The sequence below is a fragment of the Gallus gallus genome, chromosome 6 (genome assembly GCF_016699485.2).
Source record: "Gallus gallus isolate bGalGal1 chromosome 6, bGalGal1.mat.broiler.GRCg7b, whole genome shotgun sequence".
Taxonomy (NCBI): Eukaryota; Metazoa; Chordata; class Aves; order Galliformes; family Phasianidae; genus Gallus; species Gallus gallus.
The window spans coordinates 14,339,914-14,367,763 of NC_052537.1; the positions used below are offsets into that span (position 1 = coordinate 14,339,914).

At 34.8% G+C, this 27,850-nt stretch overlaps 1 protein-coding gene across 50 annotated transcripts in view; it reads left to right on the plus strand.

Annotated features, from left to right (window-relative positions):
* The window catches only part of KCNMA1 (potassium calcium-activated channel subfamily M alpha 1), a 443,671-nt gene that overhangs the window by 198,042 nt on the left and 217,779 nt on the right, over positions 1-27,850 (plus strand). For all 50 annotated transcript variants that reach the window (XM_040702202.2, XM_046942681.1, XM_040702201.2 and 47 more), the window contains one exon: positions 4,653-4,714. In XM_040702202.2, the coding sequence (XP_040558136.1) occupies positions 4,653-4,714 (62 nt within the window). The remainder of the gene's footprint in view (positions 1-4,652; positions 4,715-27,850) is intronic.

Below are 27,850 nucleotides of genomic sequence, written 5' to 3' on the forward strand. Positions count from 1 at the left end.
TAATGGACTGAAGTGGTACTTGTGGCTATACATACCAAATTGTAATTCAAAGAGAGCACTTGTAGTATTTACACTTCATTAGTAATTTGAGGAACACAGGCTGCTATTTAAGGGTATGTAACAATCCAGATATTTGGTATGATGTTTCTGGTGCATTCCTTTCAAGGCTGACATCAATAAAGTGTTCCTACTATAGAATCTTTAAATTATCCATTACTGTGAATGTAATAATTATCTCTCTTTTCTCTAAAGTAAACAGCCTTTCCATGTTCCTTCAGTAATACTAGGGCAGTAGTTCAATGCAGTTGTAGGAGAAACAGTGCCACCCCTTGGATCTCATCATTATCTTCCTTTTGTTATTTAGGCCTAGTCCTAGAAAGTGTGCCGAGCTCCACTGTTGTTATCGTGGGTTCATTCTAATAGTATTTGCAGAATGCGTATGCTTTCTCTGCAACTTGTGTTACTATACACTTATAAAATGTCCTTTTTTTTTTTTTTAATTTTATTTCCTCTTTTCTTTCAGTTCCTGTGATTGTTCTTAATGAAGATTAATAAAGTATCTCAGCAGAGCAGTAAAAGCTCTTCTGGGGCAACTCAGTAGTAGTGGAGAGCAAAACTCTTTTTATTTTTCCTTAAGTGGATTTTTTTCTGCATTTTCTCTGACTTCTGCTTAAAATAGGCATTGTATGCTTTTGTTGAACTCTAGCTGGATTTATTTTATTTTTAATGAAAGATTTAATGGTATGCAGCAACTATTCCATGTTTATTCACCCTTTCTTTTAATCAGACTTATGTTTATTTTTAACTCAGTGCTTTAAGTACTCAGCGTAGCTACTAGCATATGACTTCATGTTTCTCAGTCTTAAACAAACAGTAATTTATTATAAATTAAAAGATTCTTTCCTTCCAGAGAAATGCTATAATAGATGTGTAGCAATTGAAGTGTTGTGCCAAATGCACTGAAATAATAAACAGAGCCAGCAGACTTCTCCCCATGGCCTACTTAAAAAGTGAGGCAATAATTCACATGCATACTGGCATTTTTTCTTCCTGTAGGTTCTAGTTACTGTGGGTTTGGGATATCAGTCTGTCCAGGTTTGTACTTCTCTTCAGATACTAAGTTCTCAAAAATAGACATTGGCTCCCCCCAAAATCTGTCAACAACCTAAATTCAAAATAACATGGTTGCATTCAGCATTTGTGGGTGGGAATACAGCTAAAAACTTCTGCACTTGAGATTTTATCAAATGGAATTATTTATCATGGAACGGTATTACTATTATTTTTATTTTAATATAACTTTAACCTGATTGATTCAGGTCTTACTTCTCCCAAACACTTGGCATGTTCAGGTTCATCTCGATGTCTCACTTAGCAGAGGAAAAATGTGTTTCTCTGCTAGTGGGATAAAAATGAAGCTTAAGATTCCATTTTCTGCTGAGGCACTGTGATTCTGGGGGACATTATGGATTATGATGCCCGGTATCTGTGCTGGGGTAAGAAAAGAGGAAACAAAACTTCATCTGCAATCAGGTATACGCTACAATAGGGGAATGGTGTAGTTGTTCTGTACTATGTCACTGGAGTAGCATGGGAATATGGAGGTTTTTTTACAAAATTTTCTTTAGGTATTTTCATTTTAATGCCAGTAATATGAATTGTCACCAAACATTTAAATTACTTAAGCATCTTGGGAGAATATATAGGCAGGAACCGTAAAACATTATTTAAGCACCATAGTGATTATTATTAAGAGACTGGATATAATGAAAATGCAATGCTGGTATAAAATTATTCTGGCTTTTTTCCAGAGGTCTCCTTTGGCTAATAGGCCAATACTGAATACTATGACCTAAGACTTGCTAAGTGAAATAGCAAATCAAAGTCCAACTTTTCTTGTATAGTTTGCAGAACTTGAAAGAGTAAGAACAGTCATAGGGTCCCCATAAGATTCCAAGATTAGTTTCTTAAATTTCATTTGCATCATTAAATGAGATTGTTTTAACATTCTTTATATCAAAACTGCTGTTTTAGGGTGAATCTGTTTGGATTTTTTTGTTGTTGTTGTCATTGTTTAGGAGATACTTATATTTAGTGATGGTTATAATGGTATATTACTTTAAAAGTTACTCCACAGAGTGTAGATCAAAAATCACCATTAGGTACTTCAAAGCTGATAATATTTAATTACTGTGTTTAAAACAAGTTTGGGCCAAAAATGTAAGCAGTGTACTCCCAGGAGCTTCAGCAATTTGGTTAACAGCGTTTCTTAAAGTAGACATACAAATCTCACTTGAAATGTTTTGAGAATAAATAATTCTAGAGCTAGATAGTAAATTTGATTCAGGCCCAAACTCTGTGATTGTGTCTGGCATAGAATACTGTGGAGGTGGGAGGAATAGGGAGTTAAAGTCAGTTTTATTCCCAGAATTAAACTAAATCTTGGTTCTGAGGAATGTAGAATTTGGGATCACTGCAAATCAGAACTTGCTGTATATTATCAGATGACAATGAACAAACTGCTTACCACATCAGTATTTTGTCAGATGCTGATATGGTTTTAATAATTTATTTTGTCTTAAAACACCTGTACACATCTGATCAATGCAGCTTAATGAAAGAACACTAAAACTGCAGGTATTAACACTTTGAAACTTAGGTAGTAAAATGATATTTGAAGAGCTTCATGCTTCATTCCTTGGCTTTGACTGAGTTTTGACTGATTTGGGTTATAAATGCAGCCTGGTCTAGTGGTTGGTAACCCTGCCCACGGCAGGGGGGTTGTAACTAGATGATCCTTGAGGTCATTTTCAAAAATCCTTTTCCCTAGAATCTAGGTGAAAAGTAATCTTCACATATAGAACACTATATTGTGATTAGTGTGCAGAAAAGCAAAAAACACCATGTTCTTTTGAGGTGGGGAAAAAAATTAAGTTAGTTTAATAGCTATGAAGAAACCATTAGCTGGAACAGAATTTCCTTCCAAATTCTTTCATGTGGAGATAAGGTATTACTGAATCACAAATGGTTCAAGGATTGAGTGAGACAGTCTTTGAGAACTAATTTCTGCGTTCATTAGCCAAATGAAGACTAATAATTTCCAGTGAAATCTTCTAGGTCTAAAGCCTTTATTGAATGAAAAAAAATTTTGTTCCATTGCCCATCTGCTGCTTGAACAGTTGAGATTGTCAACAAAAGTAGTAATTGTGGTGATAATGCACATTAGTGGTGAAATTCATGGAGATGGATAAATCTGCTCAGTCAGAACTGGAACGACGCTGTTAGTTCATTTAGCAAATGTACTTGTTTAGGTGATGTGTTATTTAACCAATACTGACCTAGGAAGTTGTATTTTAACTGAGATTGTGAGGAGCTGCACGTCCACTTACTAGTACCCTGGATTCTCCAGTCCTGAGCTATCTATTCTCTAGGTTTATTTTAAAGGACGTTACTTCTAAGCAGCTACTTTAAGCTGCCAAAAGACTAAAGGACATTTTGTTTTGATTCTGTAGACTAGCAAATCAGATGAAAGTTTCAGGAGACATAATTTTCCATCTGTTTCTCATCCTTAGTGCACAAACACAGATCTTTTCTGATTTCTTCCAGAAGAATCATTGTATAGCACATAAAAATTGCTTAATTGTATCCATGTTTTCAGGTTCTAAATTACCCTGGGGATGGCATTGTTCAAGAGACATAAACCCAGACTTATGATATCAGACGTCTAAGTTACATTGGAGTCACAAACTTTGTGTACTTCATGATTCTTCAAGCCAAAATTAGGGTACATACATTTCAGTTATGCTGTCCTACTTCAGGTAGGATGTGAAACTAAACGTTCCCATGCTACTGGAGAATTTTTGGGAACCAGTAGACTAGATAATTGTATTGGCTTAAAGTTTGGAGAAAATAAAGTTAGAGATGGATGGAGATGGGATTAATCCAGTTTTTGCTATATTACCCAGAAAAGCAATTTCAACGTTGTTAATGAGGACTGGATGCCATACTTAACCAAATCATTTGTTAAAAAAAAAAATCAACAAATTTAAAGCAGGGATAATGTGACTACAGAGTGCTCTGGTTGTGTATCTGCTGTTATTTTAACATATTTAATAGTGAATTGTTGTCTCAATGGACACGATCCACAAGAAAATGTATATTTTTACATAGCCTTACATTTAATCTATGGATTTCACAACCATGTATATAAATAAAAAAATCAGTGTAATCTAAGAGCAATGTCATTGCTCTTACTTTACCCACTACTGAGTGGGAGCTTCTTACTGTAGTCCTGAAGGCCAGTTCTATAAAAGTTATACTGAGACTTGAATGCCATGTGGTGGGATTGCAGGCCATTTGAAATTAAAAAATCTACATTAGTAAAAGTTATGATCTAGGACCTATTTGTATACTGGGTTGCCCTGAGCAGAGCTTCAACTTTTCTGTGGTTACTTTTCAACATAAGAAAGCATACTGTGATAATATATCCTGATTGAAATTCAAGTAGTATTAGTTTTCATAAAGAGACAACTGAAATACAAATAATGTTGTTTTATGATTTATTTTCCTTGTCTTTTGCGTATGTGTGTTACTGTGTAGAAGGATAAATGTTTCACTCTAACACTCTTAATAATTGCTCTTTTCTTTTGTAGGTTGTCTTAGTCTTCGCTCTTAGTATTGGTGCTCTTGTAATATACTTCATAGATTCATCAAAGTGAGTATTCTTGTACATTTTTCTTTCTCTCCTTTCTTACAGCAATTACACATCTTTAAATTGCTCCATTCATTTACTTCAGCACTGAGCTCAATCTCATTACCTGAGTGTGAAGAACTCTGTAATGCTGCATGGTCTACCAAAAAAAAAAAAAAGATCTTATATAAACTGGATTGAACATATTCACATTGGATTCCTAGAAAGCATAGGCAGAAAAGCTGTGCTTCTGTGTGTTGAGATTATATTTTTATGTTCATTGGGAATATGTAGAATCTTTCAAGTTCAAGACTACAATAATAAACATAGAGGAAGAATATTTGTGAATAAAATTAACTTGCAGCAGAAAAAAAAAATTCAGGACACTGACAGACAGGCTTCTGGATAGAAGAAAAATCTTCTGAATGAGGCATGAGTATTGTTTCTTGCTTTCAGATTTTCACCTCCTGAATTTATAAGATATCTTCCAAGATAAGGTGAACAGTTAAAATCTGCAAAGCATCTGAATATATTTTAAATTATGTGGTCACACACCAACATTATCATACCATGTTGTGGTTTTAGCCAGGCAATAAGAAGTTTCATCCTGACCTTAAGGGAGATGTTTTGATATGAAACAATGTAACTAGGAATATCCTACCTTTGGTCCCTTTCATACTCCACCCCCATTTTTAGATAAGCTCGATGCTGGCACTAGTGGAAGACAAAACAATAATCTAACACAGAAGAAACCCGTGATTTAATAAGATATTACTACTTTGAATTTACTATTTTGGGAGGATGATATTCTGAAGTATAAACAGCATTTCAAAGCTCTTGAACTTCTTTTTCTAAACTACATTTAGGCTAATGTCTTCTGCAACAGTTAAGCCATACCTTTGTGATCTAGATAAACCAAGCATAACACAAGAAAATTAGAGTTTATTTATTTATTTATTTGTTTGTTTGTTGTGGAGAGGAACTAACTTGTGGAAAAATCCAAGTTCTTTCTTGAGATTCCTTGAAGTATGGACAATACTTCTTTCTCATCAGTAGGAGGATTATTTTCTTTAATATGTCACCATTGAAGCATGTAAGCTTTTGTGAAGATGTTTTTAAAACACAATGCGAAAACTTCAGGGTGCCCTATGAATCCATGTCAAAACTGTAAAAAAGAATAGGTTATTTTAGATTCCTAAGTGTATCATTAGTAAAAGTAATTCCTTTTAGGTTCTGGTCAAGCGTGAAATGATGAAGATGAGAAGTGAGGAAGACTTGCAATCCCCCTTATAAAGTAACTGAGAAAGTGGAGAGTATGTCCTAGCCTGTACGTGATCTAGTGTGCACACTGGACAGTGACATATATGATTGTGTGATTCCTCTTGATAGTGCATTCTATAGCTGTTGTATGCAACCTGTGCTATGGAAACTTAGCCATCATTTGATCTCACACATAGAGTGACAAAAATCAAGTCTTCCATACAGGGCTGAAGAGTACTAATGTAAGCATTTGCCCAGAATAAAATGACAGAGGTTTATTTTTCCTAATCTGCCAGTAGTTTTCTAGACACAATGGACAACTATGTCCTTGAAGAAATTCTACGTAACTTCATACATAAAATAAACAGCATCAAGAAATATGGGAACAGCTTACAGCACCATTTTCTTGGATCATGATGGAAGGGGAAACAGTGGAGACTCCACTGGGTTTGTGTCAAAGGCTTGTCATTATTAGTTTGAGGGGAAGACACTGAGTAATTCAGTAAGGCCAATCTTGCATGTATTACCTATTGTTTCCTCAAATAAAATAGTGGCATAGGGAAGGTAACTGCAGGTAAAACAAATTTCATTACAGCTGAGAGGAGAGTAAACTGCATGCCTTTATTTCCTGCATGCCATTGACTTGAATCATTGTCTCCTAGTACCACAAGATGTGTACAGAACATTTTTTTCCATGCTAGTAAGTAATGGAATGTTTCAGTCTTCAAAAAAGGAAAATCATTTAGAAATTACTATCTTGGTATCCCTTGCAATTAAATCTTGTCACTTCCTGATAGGAAATGTTTCACTTGGTACTAAGAAAAAACCTCCTTCCTTCCTTTATTTGTAGCATTTCATTCACAGAATACTGTTTCCTTGGACAGTGGTGTTTTTCAATACTAGCAATAGCAGTTAAACATGAAAAAATTGCCAGAGAGATTCCATAAATATTACCCACATAATTATTTTAATTTTGGGATAATAACCAAAGCATTGACATTTTATTCTTATGTTTGTCTTCCATTTTTGCTTTCAATAAAAGTCCTTTCAAAAACAAACAAACAAACAAAAAACATAGGACTTATTCAGAAGAATTTTGATTAAGACAGTGATTTAATTTTGTACAAGATAGCGTCATTTGTGCTAATAATTGTTCATTTTGAATTTATGTTTCCTTTAAAATTGTTTACCATTTAGTTCTTCTAGGTAAGAAAATAATGGAAGCATCCTTCAATTTTAAGAGTAAAACTGACAATCTTCCGTTGGTTCTCTAATTTGCTGGCTATGCTGCAGTACAACAGATAACATGTTGCCTGCAAATACTTTTCCACTTTCCACACATTTTTATAAGTAGTTTCCACAACTTCCTTCCTTCCTGTGTCCAGTTCTGTTTATTTTTCTGCTTTTAAAAGGTGGATTAACACATGCACTTGGAATTACTCCTCTGAGTTTTACTGACATCAGCAATGAAGGTGAAATGCCTCTTTTCTTTTGCCATCCTGACATCTGAATTTCATACTTCACTAGTGACTTGAACGGAGTGGAAAGTAGAATTTGTTTGCTGTAATCATCTTTAGGCATGGCCAGTAAAAGCACTATCAAAGACCTTCTTAGTTTTCCATTAAACTCTTAACTCAGAACTATTTGTTTTCTCCTTGCCATTTCAGTAACATGAAAACTGATTATGAAGTGAATATTCTTTTCTCTGCTTCTGATTTCTCCTCTGGGGTGAAATACTATGCAGTTCACAACCACAGATATGAGCTGTCTCTTTCAGGTGAAGAAATGTAATACTTTTCCTACAGAGCTTGCTTTCTAATTACTGCACTGTCTCTTGAAGTCTACCTCATTTATTGGATTTCTTTCCCCTAACATTCACCATCCATATAAAAGTGATAGAATTGATCAATGATGAGGTGAAAACATGTCTCACTACTTGCTTTATATGTTCCTCTCAACTATGTTTTTCAGTTTAGGCTTTTTTTGGTGTTCGTATTTTCCAAGGCATCAGCATAGTTGTTGCTGAATAGCTATCTTTTTTCCACTACTGTGCCACATACTATACTTGATTAGAGTTGTACATAAAAGTGCCATCTGGCAATGAGTGTAAAACAACTGAATGGGAAGATTTACACAAATATTCACAGAAGCATATAGGATCACAAGCTAGTTCTCAACTGCTGCTTTCTTAATCAGACAAATTTATCTTCTTGTACATGGAAAATAATAAAAAACTTTTAGACAACTCTACTTTTTAATATTCTACTTTTCTTGGTATATCTGAGAGGAAGTACTTGCTCTTTTTCAATACTGATTCTGTAAATTCCCATTTGTGTAGACGCCCTGTCCTTTGTCTCATATATACCATAAGGAAAATGTGTCTATTTTAGACTTTCCTTAAAATTTCCCAAGTTTCTTAAAACAATATCCTAGATATCCACATGATCTCCAAACTCCTTTCGGCAATTCTGTGACTGAAAGGAGAATGCATAATTTTAGGCACCACAAATTCAAGTTTGATTGATGCTGATCATCCTCTACTTTGTGGAAGAGAGCTTGATACATTTGCGATTGTATTAATTATGAATTAAACATCGAAAAGAATGTGATTTAAAACAGTTTTATTTGATCAGATTAATTATGTTTAGAGCCCTGTTCTAAGATGTGGTTTATTGAAGCAGTGTTCTTTGATAAGGAGTCACAAAGTTAATTTCAAACATTAATCGTAAAATATCTTAAGGAAATAGAAAAAAAAATTAAAGCTACCCTGTTATTGCTTGACTACTGACACTCTGCTTAGATTGTCATTATCCGTTCTTTGGTATGGTTTTTATTACTTATACATTAAAAAATATCCACATAAATATTTGGCTTTCTAAAAGTGCTCTCTCAGTGACATATTACTTGCACTACTGTGTTCTGTTATATGAGTTCTAGAAAGAATTCATTCTTTTATTGACTTTCAGTGTCTCCTGTGATATCTTGCAGTTGATTTTTTGTGTTGTTTTTATCATTCAGAGTGAAGAAAGTCTTTATCATCTACTTAGTAACAGTAGTAGATGGAAACCGAACTATCAGGGATTCTATGTTAGAAATTTCTTACAAAAAAAAAAAAGATGCAAAATGGGAAGTCAGGCTTCTTGTTTTGGGGGATTTAATTTGGACTTTTTTGCATGGAAAAACTTTTGGAAGATTGAGTTGGAAATAAGTTGTCTGAGGAATTTGCTGTTTGGCTGCACAGAGAAAAGTGATATAAGCAAAACAATTACATTTTCTTGGCTTCTTTTACTAGCAGAATAATTCCTTTTTCTATATGCTATTTTATTTCAAGTCCTTATTAATTTAGATTTTCTCTGGGAATGTTTGAGGATAAACTGTGGTTTTGGAACATGTTTAGCTTTGCTTTCTTTGCTACAGTTGCCATTTTGTCTTGTGAAAGACATTTAATTTAGCACAGCAAAATATTCTACAGAAATATGGCAAACCTGATGAGGATTATGTATTTAAATGTGTGGATACATTTGCTCACTGCTCAGGAGGATTCATATATCATTTCAGACTGCGTTACCCCTCTTACGAACATGCCTGAGGTATGAAGTTTAACTGAATAGATGGTAAACCTGTAACAATGCCACAAAAAAAAAAAAAAAAAAAAAAAAAAAAAAAAAAAAAGTTTTAGATATCAATCTCATAATCTCATATTTTCATTAAAAGTTACTCTGCTTTTGTACATCATCTGGACTAATCAGCAGAACTTTTTGATGACTTGCTCAGTTTCATGACCCTTAGTGAAAAAGCAATTGAAATTTCAATTGTAATTTAGACAGTAGTTATATCGGGACTTCCAGTGAATCCCAATGGCCTGATTTGTAATAATTAACATGTCAAAGATGCTCAGAAAAACAGCTTCCATGGTAAGTTCAAGTTTTGGATCTTTGATTTAATTTCACAAAATATTCAAATACATATTATTATAAGCTTCAGGATATAGTGTGGCTCTTTTTCTTTTTTTTTCTTTCTTTCTTTTTTTTTCATGATGCATGAATTAAATTTTGGGATCTAGTTCAAGGGGATGTTGTTAGACCGTATTTACCATTGTTCAAATTGCTGTAATTATAGTGGTCTGTATCTTGACAAATAGATTAAAACAGTATTATTATCTCCATAATGAGAATTCTTCAGAAATAATACAGTCTCATACAGATCATTCAAATCCCTTGTACAATCTCATTCATAATTTTGATTTTTGTTCATCCTAGTTTTGTTAATACTACAGCAACTTCTGACAGTTACTTTGAGATATGGTACATTTTGTTCAGTGCTAAGGTAAATTTAGGTGGATTTGTTCTCCCCACCTTTCCACAGCTGTAACAACAACAACAAAACAGGGAAAAATTAAAGGGCGGTAATTCTTGAATACAGCTCATACAGCTTTTAGTATTATCAACTAATACATAGTCAAACTTAGTGATAGTTCTTAATTTAGAATGTAAAGGCTGGATTAGATGTGTAAATGAATCATTAACTTTGAAGTAATCTAGTCTTTACCTTTATAACAAAAATATAATGTCAGCTATTGCTGATTCTTCACAAATAACAGAATGTATCATTTATAAAGACTCAACACACTTAGAGCACTGAATAAGATTTTTGGTAATAAGTAAGTGCAGACACAGCTAATTTCATCTTTACTGTGTAGTAGATAGCTAAGTGTACATCATTGATGGTTTAATCTAAAAGCAATTTGCAGAGGAAAGCCTTATCAGTTGCATTGAACATAAATTTTCCTCATTGCTCTGTACAGTTCTGTAGGAAAATATCCATAGGTAAGATTCAGTGGTCACTGTTGCATTCATAATGCTACATTTGAAGGAAGGTGGGTATGAAATGTAGTGCAGAGACTCTGCAGAATAGTAGAAAGATTATGGTCTTTGTTAGGTACAGATTGTGTTAAATATGAGAGAAATCCAGTAGCAACAGTGATGTGATTATTTTAAGGCAAAAAGCAAAAGAAGCAAGCCACAATAACGGGAAATAAAAACTGAACAAATAGTTATTCTTCATGTATTTGTAAATACTAAGCTGTCAACTTCAGGGTCACATTGCAAGAAATGTTATCTGTGAAGTTTTCAGATTTCATAAATTGTAGCTTTTGAAATCTCACATGAATTGAGGTGTGAAGAATGACTGAAGAAATTCAAAAGCAGTTGCACAGTTACCAGTGTTAAGACAAGTAATGCATAACAAAATATAAAATGTGATAGTTCTGTTTGACTTTGTTATTAGAGGATTGGGTATGACTGTATGTTTCCTAGACAGATATTTGTTTCTTGTGATAGACCGAGAAATCATTAGAGGAATTTTCTTAAACCATTCAAAATATCAAATATAATGAAACATACATGTGAATTTAGATACATGTTTTCTGTGTTATCCATCTCACGGCTTATATGTACTAAAATTTGGAAAACACTACCTGCATATTTTCTAGTGTTATTCAGCTAAATTATTAATATAAATAGCATTGTTCTTCTGTATTGTTTATTATATTGAGGAAGTAACATTGAATTAAAATGATTTCCAGTAGATGTACATAAGCACTAGGTAGTAAATATGCAAGCATACTGTTTTCTCAAAACAGTACAATCCCATTAAGTTTCTGTTAATCAGTACCACTAGTTTGTGCTTCTTTAATAGTCAAAAATAGTTTATTAGTTGTTGTATATGAGTTAAATGAGAAATATTCTGGATAGTTTTCAGATAAAATGCCCCCTTCCAATGTTTCTTTTTATAATAATTGACATATGAAGCTTTTGGGAAACATTTGGTTACTGTTTTGTATTTTTTGGTGTCACTTAGAAATCACGGTACATAGTCTTGTTGATGGGATAAAAGTGAATCATCATAGAATCATAGCATGGTCTGGGTTAACAAGGACCATAATGATCACCTAGTTTCATCCCCCCTGCTATGCGCAGGTTCGCCAACCACTAGACCAGGCTGCCCAGAGCCACATCCAGCCTGGCCTTGAATACCTCCAGGGATGTGGCATCCACGATGTCCTTGGGCAGCTTGTTCCAGTGTGTCACCACCCTCTGAGAGAAAACCTACCTCCTAATATCTAAACTAAAGCTCCTGTCTTAGTTTAAAACCATTCCCCCTTGTTCTATCACTGTCCACACTTATATATAGTCATTCTCCCTCCTGTTCATACTCTCCTTTCAAGCATTGGAAGGCCACAGTGAGGTGTTCCCGGAGCCTTCTCTTTTACAAGCTGAACAAGCCCAGTTCCTCAACCCTTCTTCATAGAAGAGGTACTTGAGCCCTCTGATCATCTGAGTGGCCCTCCTCTGGACCTGTTCCAAGAGCTCCACATCATTCCCGTGCTGGGGGCCCCAGGCCTGGATGCAATACTCCAGACGGGACCTCACAAGAGCCGAGTAGAAGGGGACAATCACCTCCCTCTCCCTCCTGGCCACTCTTCTTTTAATGCAACCCAGAGCATAGTTGGCCTTCCAGGCTGCAAGCTCATGTCCGTCTTCTTGTCTACCAGGACCCCCAAGTCCTTCTCCACAGGGCTGCTCTCAAGTGGTTCTTCTCCCAGTTTGTATAAATACCTGGGATTGCCCTGGCCCAAGTGCAACACATTGCGCTTGGCCTTGTTGAACCTCATTAGGTTTCCATAGACCCATTTCTCCAGCCTGTCCAGGTCCCTCTGGGTGGCTTCCCTTCCCTCCAATGTATCAACTGCATTGCTCAGCTCAGTGTCATAAGTGCTAGGTGTTATAAAAGTAGTATTGAAATTTCAGCAAACCATCTAAAAATAAAAAATGAATAAATAAACTAATGGCATAAATCATGTCTGTTTTCTATATGCAGTCTTGGAAACAAGCCATTATCATCTTCTGTTTGGTTTATTTTCAGCATTTTACTAAGCAGTTTATAATTCAAGACATAACATTATTTTAGATGTCTTGTAGCTGATGCAGAATCTGAATTGTTGAGACTGGAAGGGACCTTGAGAGGTTGCTTAGTCCAACCGCCTGCTTCAAAACAGGTTTAGGCCTCTGTCCAGTTGGCTTTTGAATCTCCATCCGAAGATGGAGACTCTGTACTCTGGGCAACCTGTTCTGATGTTTGATCACTCTTATGTTAGTTTCAATTTCATGTGTTTCAGTTAATATCACTTCCTCTTGTCCTGTCATTGGGCACCAGTCTGGATCTTTCTTTGCTCCTGAAGGAGACTCCATCAGTTATTTATATACATCGATAAAATCCTGCTGAGTCTTCTCATCTCCAAACTAAACAGTTCCAGCATTCCCAGGCTCTCCTTATATGACATATTGTAGTCCTTTAATCATTTTGTGGCCCTCACCACTTTCACTTCAGCTTGTGTGTCTCTCCTGTTTGGTGGGCAGATGCAGACCTCCAGATAACCAGTACTTAGCAGCAGGAAAGATCACGTCCCTCAATATGCCGGAGATACATTCCCTAATATAATGCTGACAATTAACAGTAGAGCACACTGCTGACTCATGTTGATGTTGTCTACTGGGACCCCAAGATCCTTTTCTGCATGGTTGCTTTACATCTGTAGCCAGATACTTACCAAGGAGTCACTGAAGTTCAGGACTGTGTCATTTGTTATTCGAAAAACACGTTAGTAATTTTAAATAACAAAACTTTATGCGGTGATATTTAGTGAATTTATTTGTATGAAAATCTTGCCAGTTAGGCCTGTGTATAATTATGTTACTTGAATTAATATTCTTTACTATGAAAATAGCAAGCTTAAGATTTTGAACTTCAAGAAGCTAGGCCCTTGTTTTTCATGAGCTAATTTAAAATATACTTTGAATTATCTTAGAATATTATCTGAATGAATGAGAGCATAATATTTCAATAATCAGATCAGTTTTTCTGGAAATTGCTATTTTATTTTTTAAGGAAATTTACCATTAGTTGTACATTATTCGATTTGTATTGAATAGCCTGAATGTATTTTTGATATGGGCTAAAATCTATCATTGGCACATCAATAGGAGGATGTGACATAGTACTGCCTGTTGTTCATCTCTCAAGGACAGATGGAGGAAACTCAGCTCTAAATTAAGTGTTGTCTCTTTTAAGTAGCCTGTCAGCTATATTTACATAATAAGTCTGCTCCAAGGGAGCAGGGTTTTACACTAAAATCTTGTTTCCTATTTCTTGTGGGGGAGGAATTGAAATGATTAACAGCAGTGTAATTTCTAGACAAATATAGTAGAGTATCTGTATCCTTGATGAGCCCTGAAAGCATTCCTCCCCCCCTCCCCTACACCATTGTATCAGAAATATGCAGAAAAAATAAAGAGAGATGAAAAAAACAATCATGGAATGTTCAGAAAACTTCTTGCGATGGATAAGTGAAAAGAATGAGGAGTGGTTCTTGTAGGATTTGTTCAGGATGAATTATCCTCCAGAAAACTTTTTTAGAACTTATTTTCTGATGTACCTCAGAGGTCTGCTGACAGTCAAAGACAATTTCCTGGTCTCATTTGTTTTTCCTGTATTTTTCTCTCCTGAATCTCTTCAGATTTCTATTTCCTCTTCTCTTTAATCTTTCCAAATTTCAGTAATGAGACGTCCAAATGTTTTGTCTGGTTCTTTTTCTCTCTTGCTTCAGTTCTTCAATTTTGTTGCTTTCAGTTCTTTTGAATATGATGTGACAGGCTTCACAAAAGGGAAAAAGGGAGAAAATACAGAAAAAAGTTTACAAAAAATTTACTAAAAAGCCCTTTAAGTTGTAGTTTATGCACACAGAATGGAAATTAATGACTGACAACCTCTTTGTTCCCAGCATTGCTGGGCTGAAATTTACCTTGCCTTTGAGATTCATTATCCTCATATGGAAAACTAAAGCAAGATAAGTGTATCTAGACACTCCTTGGTGATACCACAGATGCTTTACTGTGTAACAACAGACTAATGCCAACACATAATATCTCTCCTGTGTTATCAAATGTGTAGACAGATCTAGATCTTCAGTGTTTTGTCTACTGCTTTGTTTTTAGAAATGATGAATTGTAGAAATTTTTATTCATTGGATTGGTGTTATTTTAGTGGTACATTTAGTGAGTTGTTAACTTGAACATATTTAAGCTTTGACTATTTTAATATAATGTACCTTTTCTAGCAAAAGTTTGTCTATGCACAGGCTAATTGAGACACTGAATTAGTTTCACTTCTAAAAACTGAATAATCTGCAATTTATTTTTTTACTTTACTTTTTTGGATGTTCTCTGTATGTTTGATGGATTCTGGCTTAGCTTGCTATTCCAACAGCTCTGCACTTATCATAATGACTAATAATACCCTTTACTGTGGTGTTGCTTTTGCTTAGAGTGTATAGAGTATTTCCAGGGTCTAGCATATGATTTTTCTTTCCAATTACTTTCTTCTTCCACCAGAAAAGGAAGGAAGATGCATCACTTTCTATTACTCAATTTCTAATTCAATGACAGCAGCATGTTTCTCTCATGTAATGTAAGCTTCACTCTTTTACAGCAGTACAAGTTTGGACTTTTTGGAACTCTTTAAATCCTTTTTTTTTTTTTTTTTTTCCAGGTTCTTTAGATCTGAGTCCAACTTTTACAGCACTTTCTATTTAGTTTACTTGCTATCACTTGATCTTTATTCAAATTTTGTACACTTTCAAAAAATCCATACTTTTAAAATTCCTCCATGTCTGTTGTTAAACCACCCATAAACCACCAGGTACTGTCCTGAGGACAATGTGTTATCTTGTTTGTTTGATTATTTCGATTTATTTATATCCTCCCTTTGCAATGTCATTGGCATGAGATGTTCTTAACTCCTGCATTTTGTCCCATATTAATAGGTTTCTGCATTTTGCCTTCCTCATCATATTTCTTCCCTTAAACAAAATTCAAATATTGTCACAAATTCATCAGTTTTGTTTGTGCATTTTTCTTATGTGATGCAGGTATCCAGTATTGAGTACTCTGAGCAATGAAGACTTATTTATTGTAGCCAAATATTCTGTTTCACTGTGCTACATATGAACATAGAAGCTTCAGCATTCCAAATTCAGTTCTTGAAGTGGGCCTGCAAATATTTTAATTCATGCTGTTTGGCTAATAGCACTTCTTAATAAAATTGGGCTTGATTCTGGCCACTACTTGTCTGTTTCATGAGAGTTACAGACCATCTTTTTGAGTTTCAGCTGGCTCAGATTATGCAGTTCAATCCTACTGGCAGAATTTCAAATGAAGTCTGTTTTCTAGTGGTGGAATACAGCAAATACAGTGAAGTTTAGTACTGTATGACTAAAATACTAGCTAGGTGAGTGAAAAGGAACTGAAGGACAGTAGATTTCAAATATATATTATATGGAAAACTTTAGACACTGATTTTTCAGTTATTTTTACAGTATGCACACATGTCTGCAGTGTGATCCTTTTGGTACTAGTTTGGTCTTTCTTGATTATGAACACTAGCTGTAAAGCTATGTAAGATAGCATCTTTTTTATCTTGACACTAATAACGTGGTAACTGGTGCAAACATGAACTGTAATAATTTTGTACAGATTCATGTAACTGGAATGTTGAAATCCTCATGTTTCCATGCATCTTTCCTCTGAAAAAGCATGCTACTATGAAGAATCTGGGTTGTAGTATTATTTCTGAGTGCCAGAACTCCCTAAGACTTCCTGTAACATTTTAAGAATTATTATTATTATTATTTTTTCCCTTCTTGCTTCCATTCTTTTTACCTCTGTGTTTCCTGGTCACAAAGACTGTCCAGGATGATGCCAACAACTAGTTTTTGTAAACAGGGAGAGACAGTTGCAACATATGTGTTATTGTATCTTGTACAGTGAAAGAGGTAAGGTTGCATCTTCCATTGGATTTCATAGAATATTCTCCAGTTCTGTAGTTACAACTCATTCATTGGCTCTGATGTGGAGGTGCTGTTCATGGCACGTCAGACTTTTTGCACAGTCCTAATTAATGTATGTATTTTTGGATCACAACAGAATTGTGCTCAGTCTAGTGACAGAGCATTACTGGGAATTCAAGTGATTTTTCTGCAATTTTTCCACCTTTTTCAGTTGAAAGTGAAGAAAAAGCTATAGAGATGATAAACTCAGGGGGGACTGAAAAGATTCTGAAATGGATTCAGGCATGAGGAAGAAATGTGACGCTTTCTGGCCAAGGGCAGACTCTTTTCATAACTTATCACTCTGCAATTCAAGGTAACTCAGACAGGAGTTTGGTCTTTTAGCATAACTGAGGAATAGATTTTTATTTTTTTATTTTTAAGTTCAGAGACTGTGTAGGCACGCAGGAATGCTTTGACAATGTGCAGAGAAATGTTAGCATTTCATGGCTTATTTGGAAAGGAATAACAAACCCAACAAGTATTTAGTTTTAGTACATAGAAAATAGAAAAATCTTCTTTAACTTTCTGTGTTGCATATCAGTTATGTGATCTCTACAGCAAATAACATTCATGGCAAGAAAGTTTATATTGGAGATCTTAGATCTGTTCTTAAGAAGTAGAGTTAAAGACATGAAAATAAATATTGTCCCCCAGAAAAGCCACAGTGTCTGAGAGGACAGTTAATTATGATTTTATCTTCTCAGTGTTTTACTGGCTGCTATAGGGATCCTTCCTGCAAATCTGCATGGGAATGTTTGTGATGACTTAGATATAGTGAAATCATAGAAATTATAGCAATGAAAACTGAGAAACTGGTAATCCTTCTTCATTTCCTCATCAATTTGCACCAATTTGCATCAAAGTGCAAATCTGCTTTTGAGGAGCAAGTTATTTTTCCCTAAGGTTCTGCCACATGTATTTATTTAATTTGAATGCTGTTGTGATTTATGTAGAATACATAAGAGAGCATGTATTCTCTTATTCAGAGCTCCATAAGCAAGAAGGAAAAGGAAAAAGACAATCTCTTGGCAAAAAATGCACAGCAGAATCATAGAATGGCTTAGGTTGGAAGGGACCTTAAAGATCATCTAGTTCCAACCCCTTTGTCATGTGCAGGGTTGCCAACCTCTAGATCAGGCTGCCTCATCCAACCCGGACTTTAATTCCTCCAGAGATAGTGCACCCTCACCCTATCTGGGCAACCTGTTCCAGTGCCTCACCATCCTCTGAGTAAGAAATCTACGTTCTTTTAGTTTAAAGACATACTCCCTTACTCTATCATTATCAGTGTGTCTAAGAAGTTGGTGCCCCTCCTGTTTATAAGCTTGCTACAAGTACTACAAGGCTGCAATGTGGTCTCCCTGGAACATTCTCTTCTTCAGAATGAACAAGTCCAATTCTCTCAACCTTTCTTAATAAGAGAGGTAGAGAGGTTCTCCAGCCCTTTGATGATCTTAGTGTGCACCCTTCTTGTGCTGGGGGCCCTAGGCCTGGAAAGTACTTTAGATAGGGCCTCATAAGGGCAGAATAGAGAATGACAATCACTTCCCTGCTGGCCATTTCTCTGCTGATGCAGCCCAGGATACTGTTGGCTTTCCAGAATGCAACTACATACTGCTGGCTCATGTCCAGCTTTTTGTCCAGTAGGACCCGAAGTCCTCCTCCACAGGACTGCTCTCAATGATTGTTGCTTCACCTGGCAATTTTTCATGAACAAGTGACCAATGATGAAGGCACTGGTGCTGGCTTGTATTCAGTGTACTTCCATGCCAAACTATATCTCTTTCTCAATGAATTGCTTCTGCATCAGGTTAAGGCATCAAGTTAAAAAGGGTGAAAAAGATCTTCACATTGGCACTTTCTTTTTGTTGATTCCTGTTTCTCTTCACTGCTTTCTAACCCTGTTTTGGGGAGATCATCCCTGTATGTTTTGAATTTCACTAGTTTTTGTAGAGCAGGATCTCAAATTTTGACCTGTGAAAGAACAAGAAAAGTCTAATTGTGCTTTAATTCCCCTGAGGGCTCTGAGCAGATCCCTGGCATAATCATGCAACTCTAGAAAGCCATATTTCTTTAAAAAATATTTTAAGTTCTTCTGTTTATCCTCTGACAGCCAGCTTGCATATATCTTGCATTTGTTGTGATATCATACTTGATTCCTATCTCTACAAGAACTGTTATGTCTATGAGGAAAGGGAAACTGCTACCTCAAAACCCCAGAGCCACGGTCCTTTTCAAATCTCTTATAATGATTGGTAACATAAGAAACATAGTTAAAAATAAGTTTAAAGTAGCATTTAACCGTAGCTTAGATTCACTGGGAACAAGTTATTAGGAAATCTATCGCATGTATATTTTTTTCTACGTACTGGATGTAGTTATGTAGATCAGATCTGTTGCATTCTTGGTCTCACTTTCTCTGTTTTTACAGGCTCATTCTTTATGCATATTTCTAATATTTCTGTGGGGGTGTATTTTTAAATTGTATTTTAAATTCTTGACAAATTTGTAACAGTAATTCATGTACAGGTTAGAATCTTTTGCTAGTTCATACCTTCCCTCTTTTTAAGTTAAACTTTGCAATTTTTTATGTTTGTTTCATCCTAAGTCATCTGAAAATGCATTTGCTGATATTTTATCCCATGTTTTCTTTCCCTGTGGATAGATTAGTTATGCACACTTTTTTAACAACATAACTGGACAAGATTATGAATCTGATATAAAATGGGAGATAACTCAGACAAGGTTTTTAAAAAACTTGATACCTTTTTCACATAAATAATTTTCTACATAACTGTCATCAAAACGTGACTGGTGTGGAAGATTGCATTTTAGAGTTGAGTTGAATGTACATTCGGTGTCATATCCCCTGCTTTTCAAGCTACAGATAAAAATAAAGATATGACCTCTTTTCCTTTTTTTCCTCCCTTTTCTCCTGACAGCTTGACAAATTGTAGCTTTTGGGACACCCCAGTCGTTGATGAGTCATTCGTGCTTAAAAATAGAATTCCTTGCAGCAAGGACACCCATTCCACTTTTGACGCATATGTTGTTTCTGACAGAGTCACAGGGCCAACTATGCCATGTTAACTAAGCAAACAAGGAAAACAGTAAATATCAGTAAATATCATTACTTTCTTCAGTAAATATCAGACCAATATCTGACTGCAGTGAAAAAAGAAAAAGGAAATCCCATGTATGTGGATGTGAATTCCTGTGTGCTTCGTACTTTCTCTCTTTTTTTTTCCTCCATTCTCCTGAATGATACCAACTTATTTTAGTCTTTCAGAGGCAATTGGTGCAACTGAATGAATATCAGCTTTTTTTTTTTTTAAGCTCTATGAGACCTATCAGAACATCAGCTTCGTAAAAATTGTAAGGTCTGATTGGTGTGTACAAAAGAAAAACACTAATGGAACATTACAATATTGTTATCCTTTTATTTGTGAAGCATTCAAAATAAGCGTAGCCAGAGTGCTGTAAGAGAACAACGGTCAATTGATCAGTTGTATTCAGCATAAGGTGCAAGTGATGAGATAGCCTATACAAGCCTCAATATGATAGAGATTATTTAATGTGGTTATTTGCTGCTTTGAGATCTTGCTCATTTAAAGACTGCCTTGTGCAATTAGGGAGAGTAAGTCAGATTCTGTTCTTCAGCAAAATTTTTAGTTCATGATACATTTATGCACCAGGTAGTTTTAGGAATGTTTTGGCCTCAAAAATGAGGGCCAGCCACTTGTGTGGAATACTTTGAAGGTACATGAAAATGGATCAACAAAAATTTTTGAAAATTTGCAGACTCCTTTTTCTGTGAAAGGATCTATACTCTGGAAAACACTAAGTGATAGTGAATTCTGTGCAAGTTGGTCCATCTCTGATATCTGTAAAATAATTCATAAAATGTGGAACATTGCAGGAGTGTTCTACATACAACGTAATGTCTTTAAGATTCATTGGTAATGGAAATTTCTTACTCTGATGTTAATAGCCCTAAACAATATTGCACTGGTGATATGTGTTGTTTTTATTAACCTCTTGAATTTAATGTTTTCTCGAAGCAAGGGAATTTTCTACTCTCGTGCAATTGCTTAAATCTGTATGAATTATACTTCCTCTCTGTTGAAAAACATTAGGCCACTGAAAAACATAAGGCTGGGAGACCTGGGACTCTTCAGTCTAGAGAAGAGAAGGCTCAGGGGGGATCTCATCACTGTTTATAAATATTGAAAGTTTAGGAGTCAAGTTGATGGGGGCAGACTCTTTTCCATGGCGTGCAGCAATGGAACAAAGGGCAACAGGCAGAAAATGGAACACAGGAAGTTCCATACTAATGCCAGGAAGAACTTGTTTACTGTCAAAATGACAGAGTGCTGAAACAGGCTGCTCAAAGAGGTTGTGGAGTCTCCTTCTCTGAAGATATGGAAGACCTATCTGGATGCCTTCCATTTACTACTCACTGTAGGGAACCTGCTTTAGCAGTGGGTTGAACTCAATCATCTCCAGGTGTTCCTGCTCCTACAATTCTGTGATCATTTATATCTTTACTAGACAGCAATATCACTATGGGTAAGGTCCAGTTCAGTGAAAGTCTCTTGGGTAGCAAATTTAAAAAAGAGAAGACAGTCTGAAGCTAAGAGTTAAGATACCGTTATTTGCAGAAAATACATTACTCATTGCACATACTCTTTCCGAAGTGCATTAATCCTAAAAATAAACCTCCTTGATAATTTAAATTTGTATTTAGTGACAGACATTATATCACCAGCATAAAATTCAGATGAGAAATATGTAGAATAAATAACTATTAATCATATTTTAAAAATAAAATGAAAATAAAATTAAATGTAGTTTTCCCATTCTGAGCATCTGTCAGACTGCATAAAGCCATTATATCACTTTGTCAGTTTTACAGTTAAGTGCTGCAAGAGTAGAATAAAGATAGAAATTTGAAGTGAAAATAACTTTAATATTATCTTGGCTTGCCTTAATTAAAATTAATTTGCAAAAGGCTACCAGGAAAATTCTTTTGAATGATAAACTGTAACTGGAGGAAACACTAGTGGAAATGGATTTTACCGCCTACTGATTTTGAAAATTTTATAAATTAGTAATAAAGCTGAGTTAAAATCATCCTGGCTACTCTTGCTGACTTCTTATCCATTATATAATTATGGCATATTTCACATTTTTATTTTATGCTTAGATGCATGTGAAAATATTGAGAAAGGATTTATTAAATACTTTAAATTCCCAGATTTCTGTTGTAGACTGGATCAAAGGCTAAAAAAGTTTGTGAAAGGCTTTGGAAAGTAAGGGAAAAGGCTTACCGTGATTTATTTGCCATTTTTCTTAAAATAGACATTCTTACAGTATTATTCTTCAAACTTAGATTTTCTGATCAGAAATCTATTCAGACTTCGTTTTAAAGGTATGATGTGATATGAAGCCTTCCATTTATATCATTTATATAGGAAACTACACATAGTGATTAACAGACCTGGCTGTTGAAAAATCTGTTAACTCTTAATTAATTTAGTTTCATCTTCCTGTTAGCTTCCTTTTTTCCTGTGAATGGTCTTTCCACTGCAATATTTTCTACAGATTCCTCTAGGCATGTGCAAATTGCTTTTTAATCTCTTCTCCTTTTCTTTTTTTTAATTATCTGAATCTCAACTCATTTTTATGTTTCTTAAAATAGTACAAGTTTTTACACTTGTCATCATTAGAGCAGCTTTTTTTTTTTTTTTTTCCTGAACTGCTCAGTATTTTTATTTTATTTCTAACATTCAAGAATTTTGCAGTCAAAATTGTATACTAGTGGGCATTAATATTTTGGTAATTTCATGTATTTGCATTTTCTCCTCTGGTTATTCATGAAAGGGAAGAATTATGAAAGGCAAAGTCAATGTAAAGCTCAGCAGTTACTGCTGTCCACTTTGCCAAATCAGAAACAATGCTGTCAGTAAGGAAGAAAACTTGTCCTTTAGTTCATGTTGTAGAAATTGATTATTTTTTGAACTGAAGACCAAGATTAATTTACTTTTTTTTACCCTGGTAAAAGCAATCTTCATTGAGATCTGTATTCATGTTCAGGTATTATAGGTGCATGTTAGTGCACACTACATAATAAGTTGTGTGTGTATGTGTATAAAGAAATCCCATTTCCGAAAATGTGCTTTTAGAGCTTTAATTGATACTCATTATCTGTGCACAGATCAGCACAGTATGTTTCCTCAAATACTTATATATTCTCTTTCTTCTCTCAGTTTGTCTCACCACTCCTGTGATGTACAGAACACAAACAGAAAAGTACAAAACTGTAATGAGTATAATTAAAAAGGTGTTTCAGATTTTTTTTTTTTTTTTTTTTTTTTTTCTCTTAGCAGAAGTAGTAGCATTAGTTCGTGACTGGTTAGAAAAATCTGTAGGAGGGAAAGATGCAGAATAGTAGCACACACTCTGGAAAATGTTAGAAAGAAGGGGTTGTTATTCTCAGCTACTGTTATTGTTTTTTAGAATATGACATAAAGGTCAATAATCTCAGGATCTATTGTTTGATTATATAATCTGGAAATAAATCATTCTCTTATTGAACCTAAGAAAGATAAATATATTTTCCTACAAGATGTCACTGCATATAATATGAAATGTAGACCGGTGGATATAAACAGTATTGTTTGGAATATGTGTGTTGTTTTTTTTATTTTCAAGTACTGTTTCTTAGCCACTGGATTGCGAACACTGACAGGATATATTTTCCAGGACTTAAATGGAAATGAGTCTATATTCCACTTAAACTACTGAATTCTTTAAGTAGAAGGGAGGATGCTTGTTACTGTTTTCTGTCAACCTAATATTTCTTATTAAGATGTGTAGGATTAGCTAATTTTGAAACAAAGTTGCAGGGGTTTTTACGCAATGATCTTTTCTTAGGTAAGTATGGTAGCACTGAAGCAGACTGATAAAATGCAGAAGGGATGAATATTTCTTGGAAGATATTAGAAAGTGTGATTATTCAGAAAATGAGGTGTTATATGCATTTCTTCAATCCTAAAATTGTGTTCTAAAGAGAAAGAACAGATCCTCTGTCTGGCCAGCCAGAAGTTAAGTGAGATTTGCAAATCAAACCTAGATTCTTTCTTGCAGTCATCATTAACACTAATGCTTTTACAGTTCAATTCTAAATAAGGTTTTGATGGGATATACTTCCTGAGCATATGTAGAGTTTACTCTCTTATGTATATGTACATGTATATGTATGAAATACAAAGAACTCAGTGAAAACATATATTCAAAGACATGCTGTTTTAGAAAAGGTTCTACCTTTGCACAGCATTTTTTTCTGTTAGTAATTAATCAGGTTTTTTTTTTTTTTTACTTAACATATTGCAAGTCCACAAATTTGCTTGATATTTTGTTTAGTGTATAGAAATAATTGGAAAATCAATAGGGGCTGAAATTGGTTTTCTACAGTTGATGGTGACATTTCAGTTTCAAATGATGTGGGAATGAACTTTCCCAGCTTTTTAACAGAAGTTTTTAAAATATTTTTTTTTCTTCCCTGGCTTGTCATTGTACCTCTGCATCCTGTATCATTGGATTCAGCATCATCTACGTAAGGAAAACCAGGACTGTATCAAATGCAAATCCCCTTTCTTCAAAGAATCTTTATATCATCCACTTCAGAGATAGCAGTGTATGCCAGACTCGTCAGCAGGAGGAAGAACAAGGGTAGAGGATAAGCTTCCTAGAGATTAGTGGGATTTTAGAGGTTGCTGGGAATTTAGGAGAAAGACTGTTTAATTCTTCTCTCTTATCTATGTAAGTTCAGAGCAACTTTACTGAAGCCAAAAAAGTTACAGAGTGAATATCTGGAATAAAGGGCAAGTGAATCTATACTAATGACTAAACTTTTTTAAACAATACTCGTTCAAATAAGAAAATCCTTACATATAAGTAAATAAATACATATTACAAACATGAAAAGAAAAGCTGTGTCTATGTTAGCAAACAGAGCTGCCCAAAAGCAGTATTAGTTCTTTGACTAAAGCAGTTAGTTCTAAGGAGCATTTGTCTATCCTCCTCAGGGTGTTTACAGGTATCTAACCTTTTGGCTCTCCTGGGTCATGTTTAGTGAAGAGGAATTGTCTAGGGCTGCATCTTTGAAGGTTGCTCTGAAAGTGATACCTCCTTAATTATTTCTATGGAAACTACAACAGATACGAAGAGCACAACATGATTTAATAGAGCAAGTTCTCAGGTACAAAACACTCTTTTTCAACATAATCACTGCCATTATCTATGCATTTTCACCAGTGATGAACAAATGTCTCTACTGCCATACCATCAACATCCTCCTTTGAAATTGTGGAAATCAATGTAATGAATGTAATGAAATCAATATAATAAAACAGGAGACATTAATTTTGGGGTGGCCCTCATAAAATATATAATATAGTTAATGTATACAAGTAACAAAACTTATTTTAATTTTTAATGTTTTTAATTATAAAACATTAAAAAAAAAAAAGGGAGAGAGCAACAAATGTGTAAAACTAGTGGGACAGTGACCTTGTTTTTGTGAAACTAATGCATCAGTCTGGTTCGATGGCAGTGGTTGCAATTCTTAGTGAGCTTTCAAGATGTTAGTCAGAGATTTTTGATGAATTTTTACTCTTTCTATACTTATCCTTCACAGCAGTTGTTAAAAAAATATACATTCTGCAATAAAACAATGACATGAATAAGGTATGACTATGAAGGGAGGGATATTTCTCACTGGTAAGAGAGAGCTTATAAAATTGTGGTAAAGAGACATGATCACTTTTTTCATTGCAACTCTTTACATTAGACTTAAAAATTAACATTGACTAATGATGGCAGGGGATGACTGCAGTGCAAGTGGTACTGGGCCACATGCAGCACGTGGGCAGCAGGTCGGGCATGCCTGACCTAATTGGAATCAGGCACTGAAGATTCTGTAGCAAGTGAGGGCCATTCACTGTTTCCCAACAGTACATCATCCTAACCAGTTTCTTGCTAAAAGAGTTTCATTCTTATGCTCTGACAATACTGTACAATAGAAACTAAAATTCAGTATGGTGGGCATGGTCAAGCAATTAACTTAAAAACAAGGTTTGAGTCCAAACTAAAATGCTGACAGATATATATTCAGAGAGCTTCCAGACTCCTTTTATTGAAATTGTATCCACCTTTATTGCTGTAAATTAAGGCCACCTTTGCTGAAATTATTTTCACGACTTGGTTGACTGCACTTAGTGAGATGTTGTACTATTGTGGTACTATATCGATCCTGTTTTGCTGTTCCCAGCCTCATAATCAATCACCTAAAATCCAGAGAACTGGACTGTATTTTATATTTATAACAGCTTTTGTTTATTACTCTAAGTAAGCTGATTAGAGCCTTTTTTTTTTTTTTTTTCTATGGGGCTAAATATCTGTAGTTCCCACTGAATTTACTGGGAAGGGAAAATTATGCTACGAAATCTAGCCTTGAGCCCGGTTGTATGTTTTTATTTTTATTTTAAATTTGAGGGGGTGGTGTTTGTTCTGGTAAGGTTTTTTTGTTTGTTTGTTTGTTATTGATACATACAAGCTGTAATTAATAAATAAGGTAAATTGGGATAAGACTGAGAGACTTCAGTGCAGGATATTTAAATACTGTGTATTTCATCAGTCCTGAGGAGTGATCTGAGAGGTGAAGGAATCCTAAATTCCGTGTGCTAGTTTTTGTAATAAAGTAAGATTTATCTCATTCTTGTAGTTAGGTGTTGCAGAATGAAAGATGCAGTATGTAAAACAGTATGTATTAGCTAGGAAATTAAGTGATAAATAAAGAAATGATTCTATTTTCATGTTTTTATAAGGTGCAGATTAGAAATGGGAACAAAATTAAAGAAAGATGTTTTCTGGAACATTCTCATCTTGATATGAGCAAGTGAAGCCAAAGTCCTTTGATTACTCAGACACTAATAATGCTGGGACTTCCCAAAGGACAGAAGGGAATGTATTTCATACTCCCCACAGTGACTCAGTGTGCATACCCATGTTTGTTTTCTTTACTGATTTCACAGTGATATGAAGCTTCCTTGATTTAAGAATTAGCTGCAAGTACTATGAAGTAACGTAGCAGCAGTTGACACCAGTTATCACTGGTGCTATTTTTTTTGTATGAAATGTGATCATAACAAAAGAATAATGATATGATAGGAAGGGGAACATTCAAAGTTGTTCTGAACTCTTAAAATCTGATTTGAGAAGAAGGTCTGTGACTCAAATATGTTCATCGCTTCAGAAACTGAGATATTTATTGGACTATCCTACATGTGCTGTGTTCCCCTTTCGTCAACCATGTGCTATTGTATTTTGTTTACTTGACAAAATTAGGAGCACAGACATAATTTTATAGTAGCATTTTGTTTCATTGTGGATTTTTTTGTTCTTTTTTTTTGGAGGGGGGGGGGTGGTGGTTAAGAATGGTGCTTTCTGATATCATCTCTTCCCAATGTTCTGTTCAAACAAATAAAAAAACAATTGGATTTACTTTGGTTTTAGTTGCAGAATCATAGGACCAAGAGAGGCTGCAGCAGTTTGGATTCACTTCAGAACTGCAGCATATGTTTTCTACACATCTCTCTTTCACAGGTTTTCCTACAGAAAGTCAGATTTAAGTTCTAGTAAAGACGTCATAGAACCCCGTTGGCAATGTTGCACAGATGTAATTTTAGGATAATGATTCCAGAGCTTTAGAATTTTAGAGATAATTTAGTAGACAAAAAGTTGTTGATTGAGTAATGTTATATTATGAGATTCTAGTATATTAACATAAAAATTATTTGAAGACTGTATGTTGCAGAGGCATCGACTGTAAGTATTAAAAAGCATAACACAAACATTTCTTGTGTTGTGGTGATTTCTTTTGGTAAGGATAA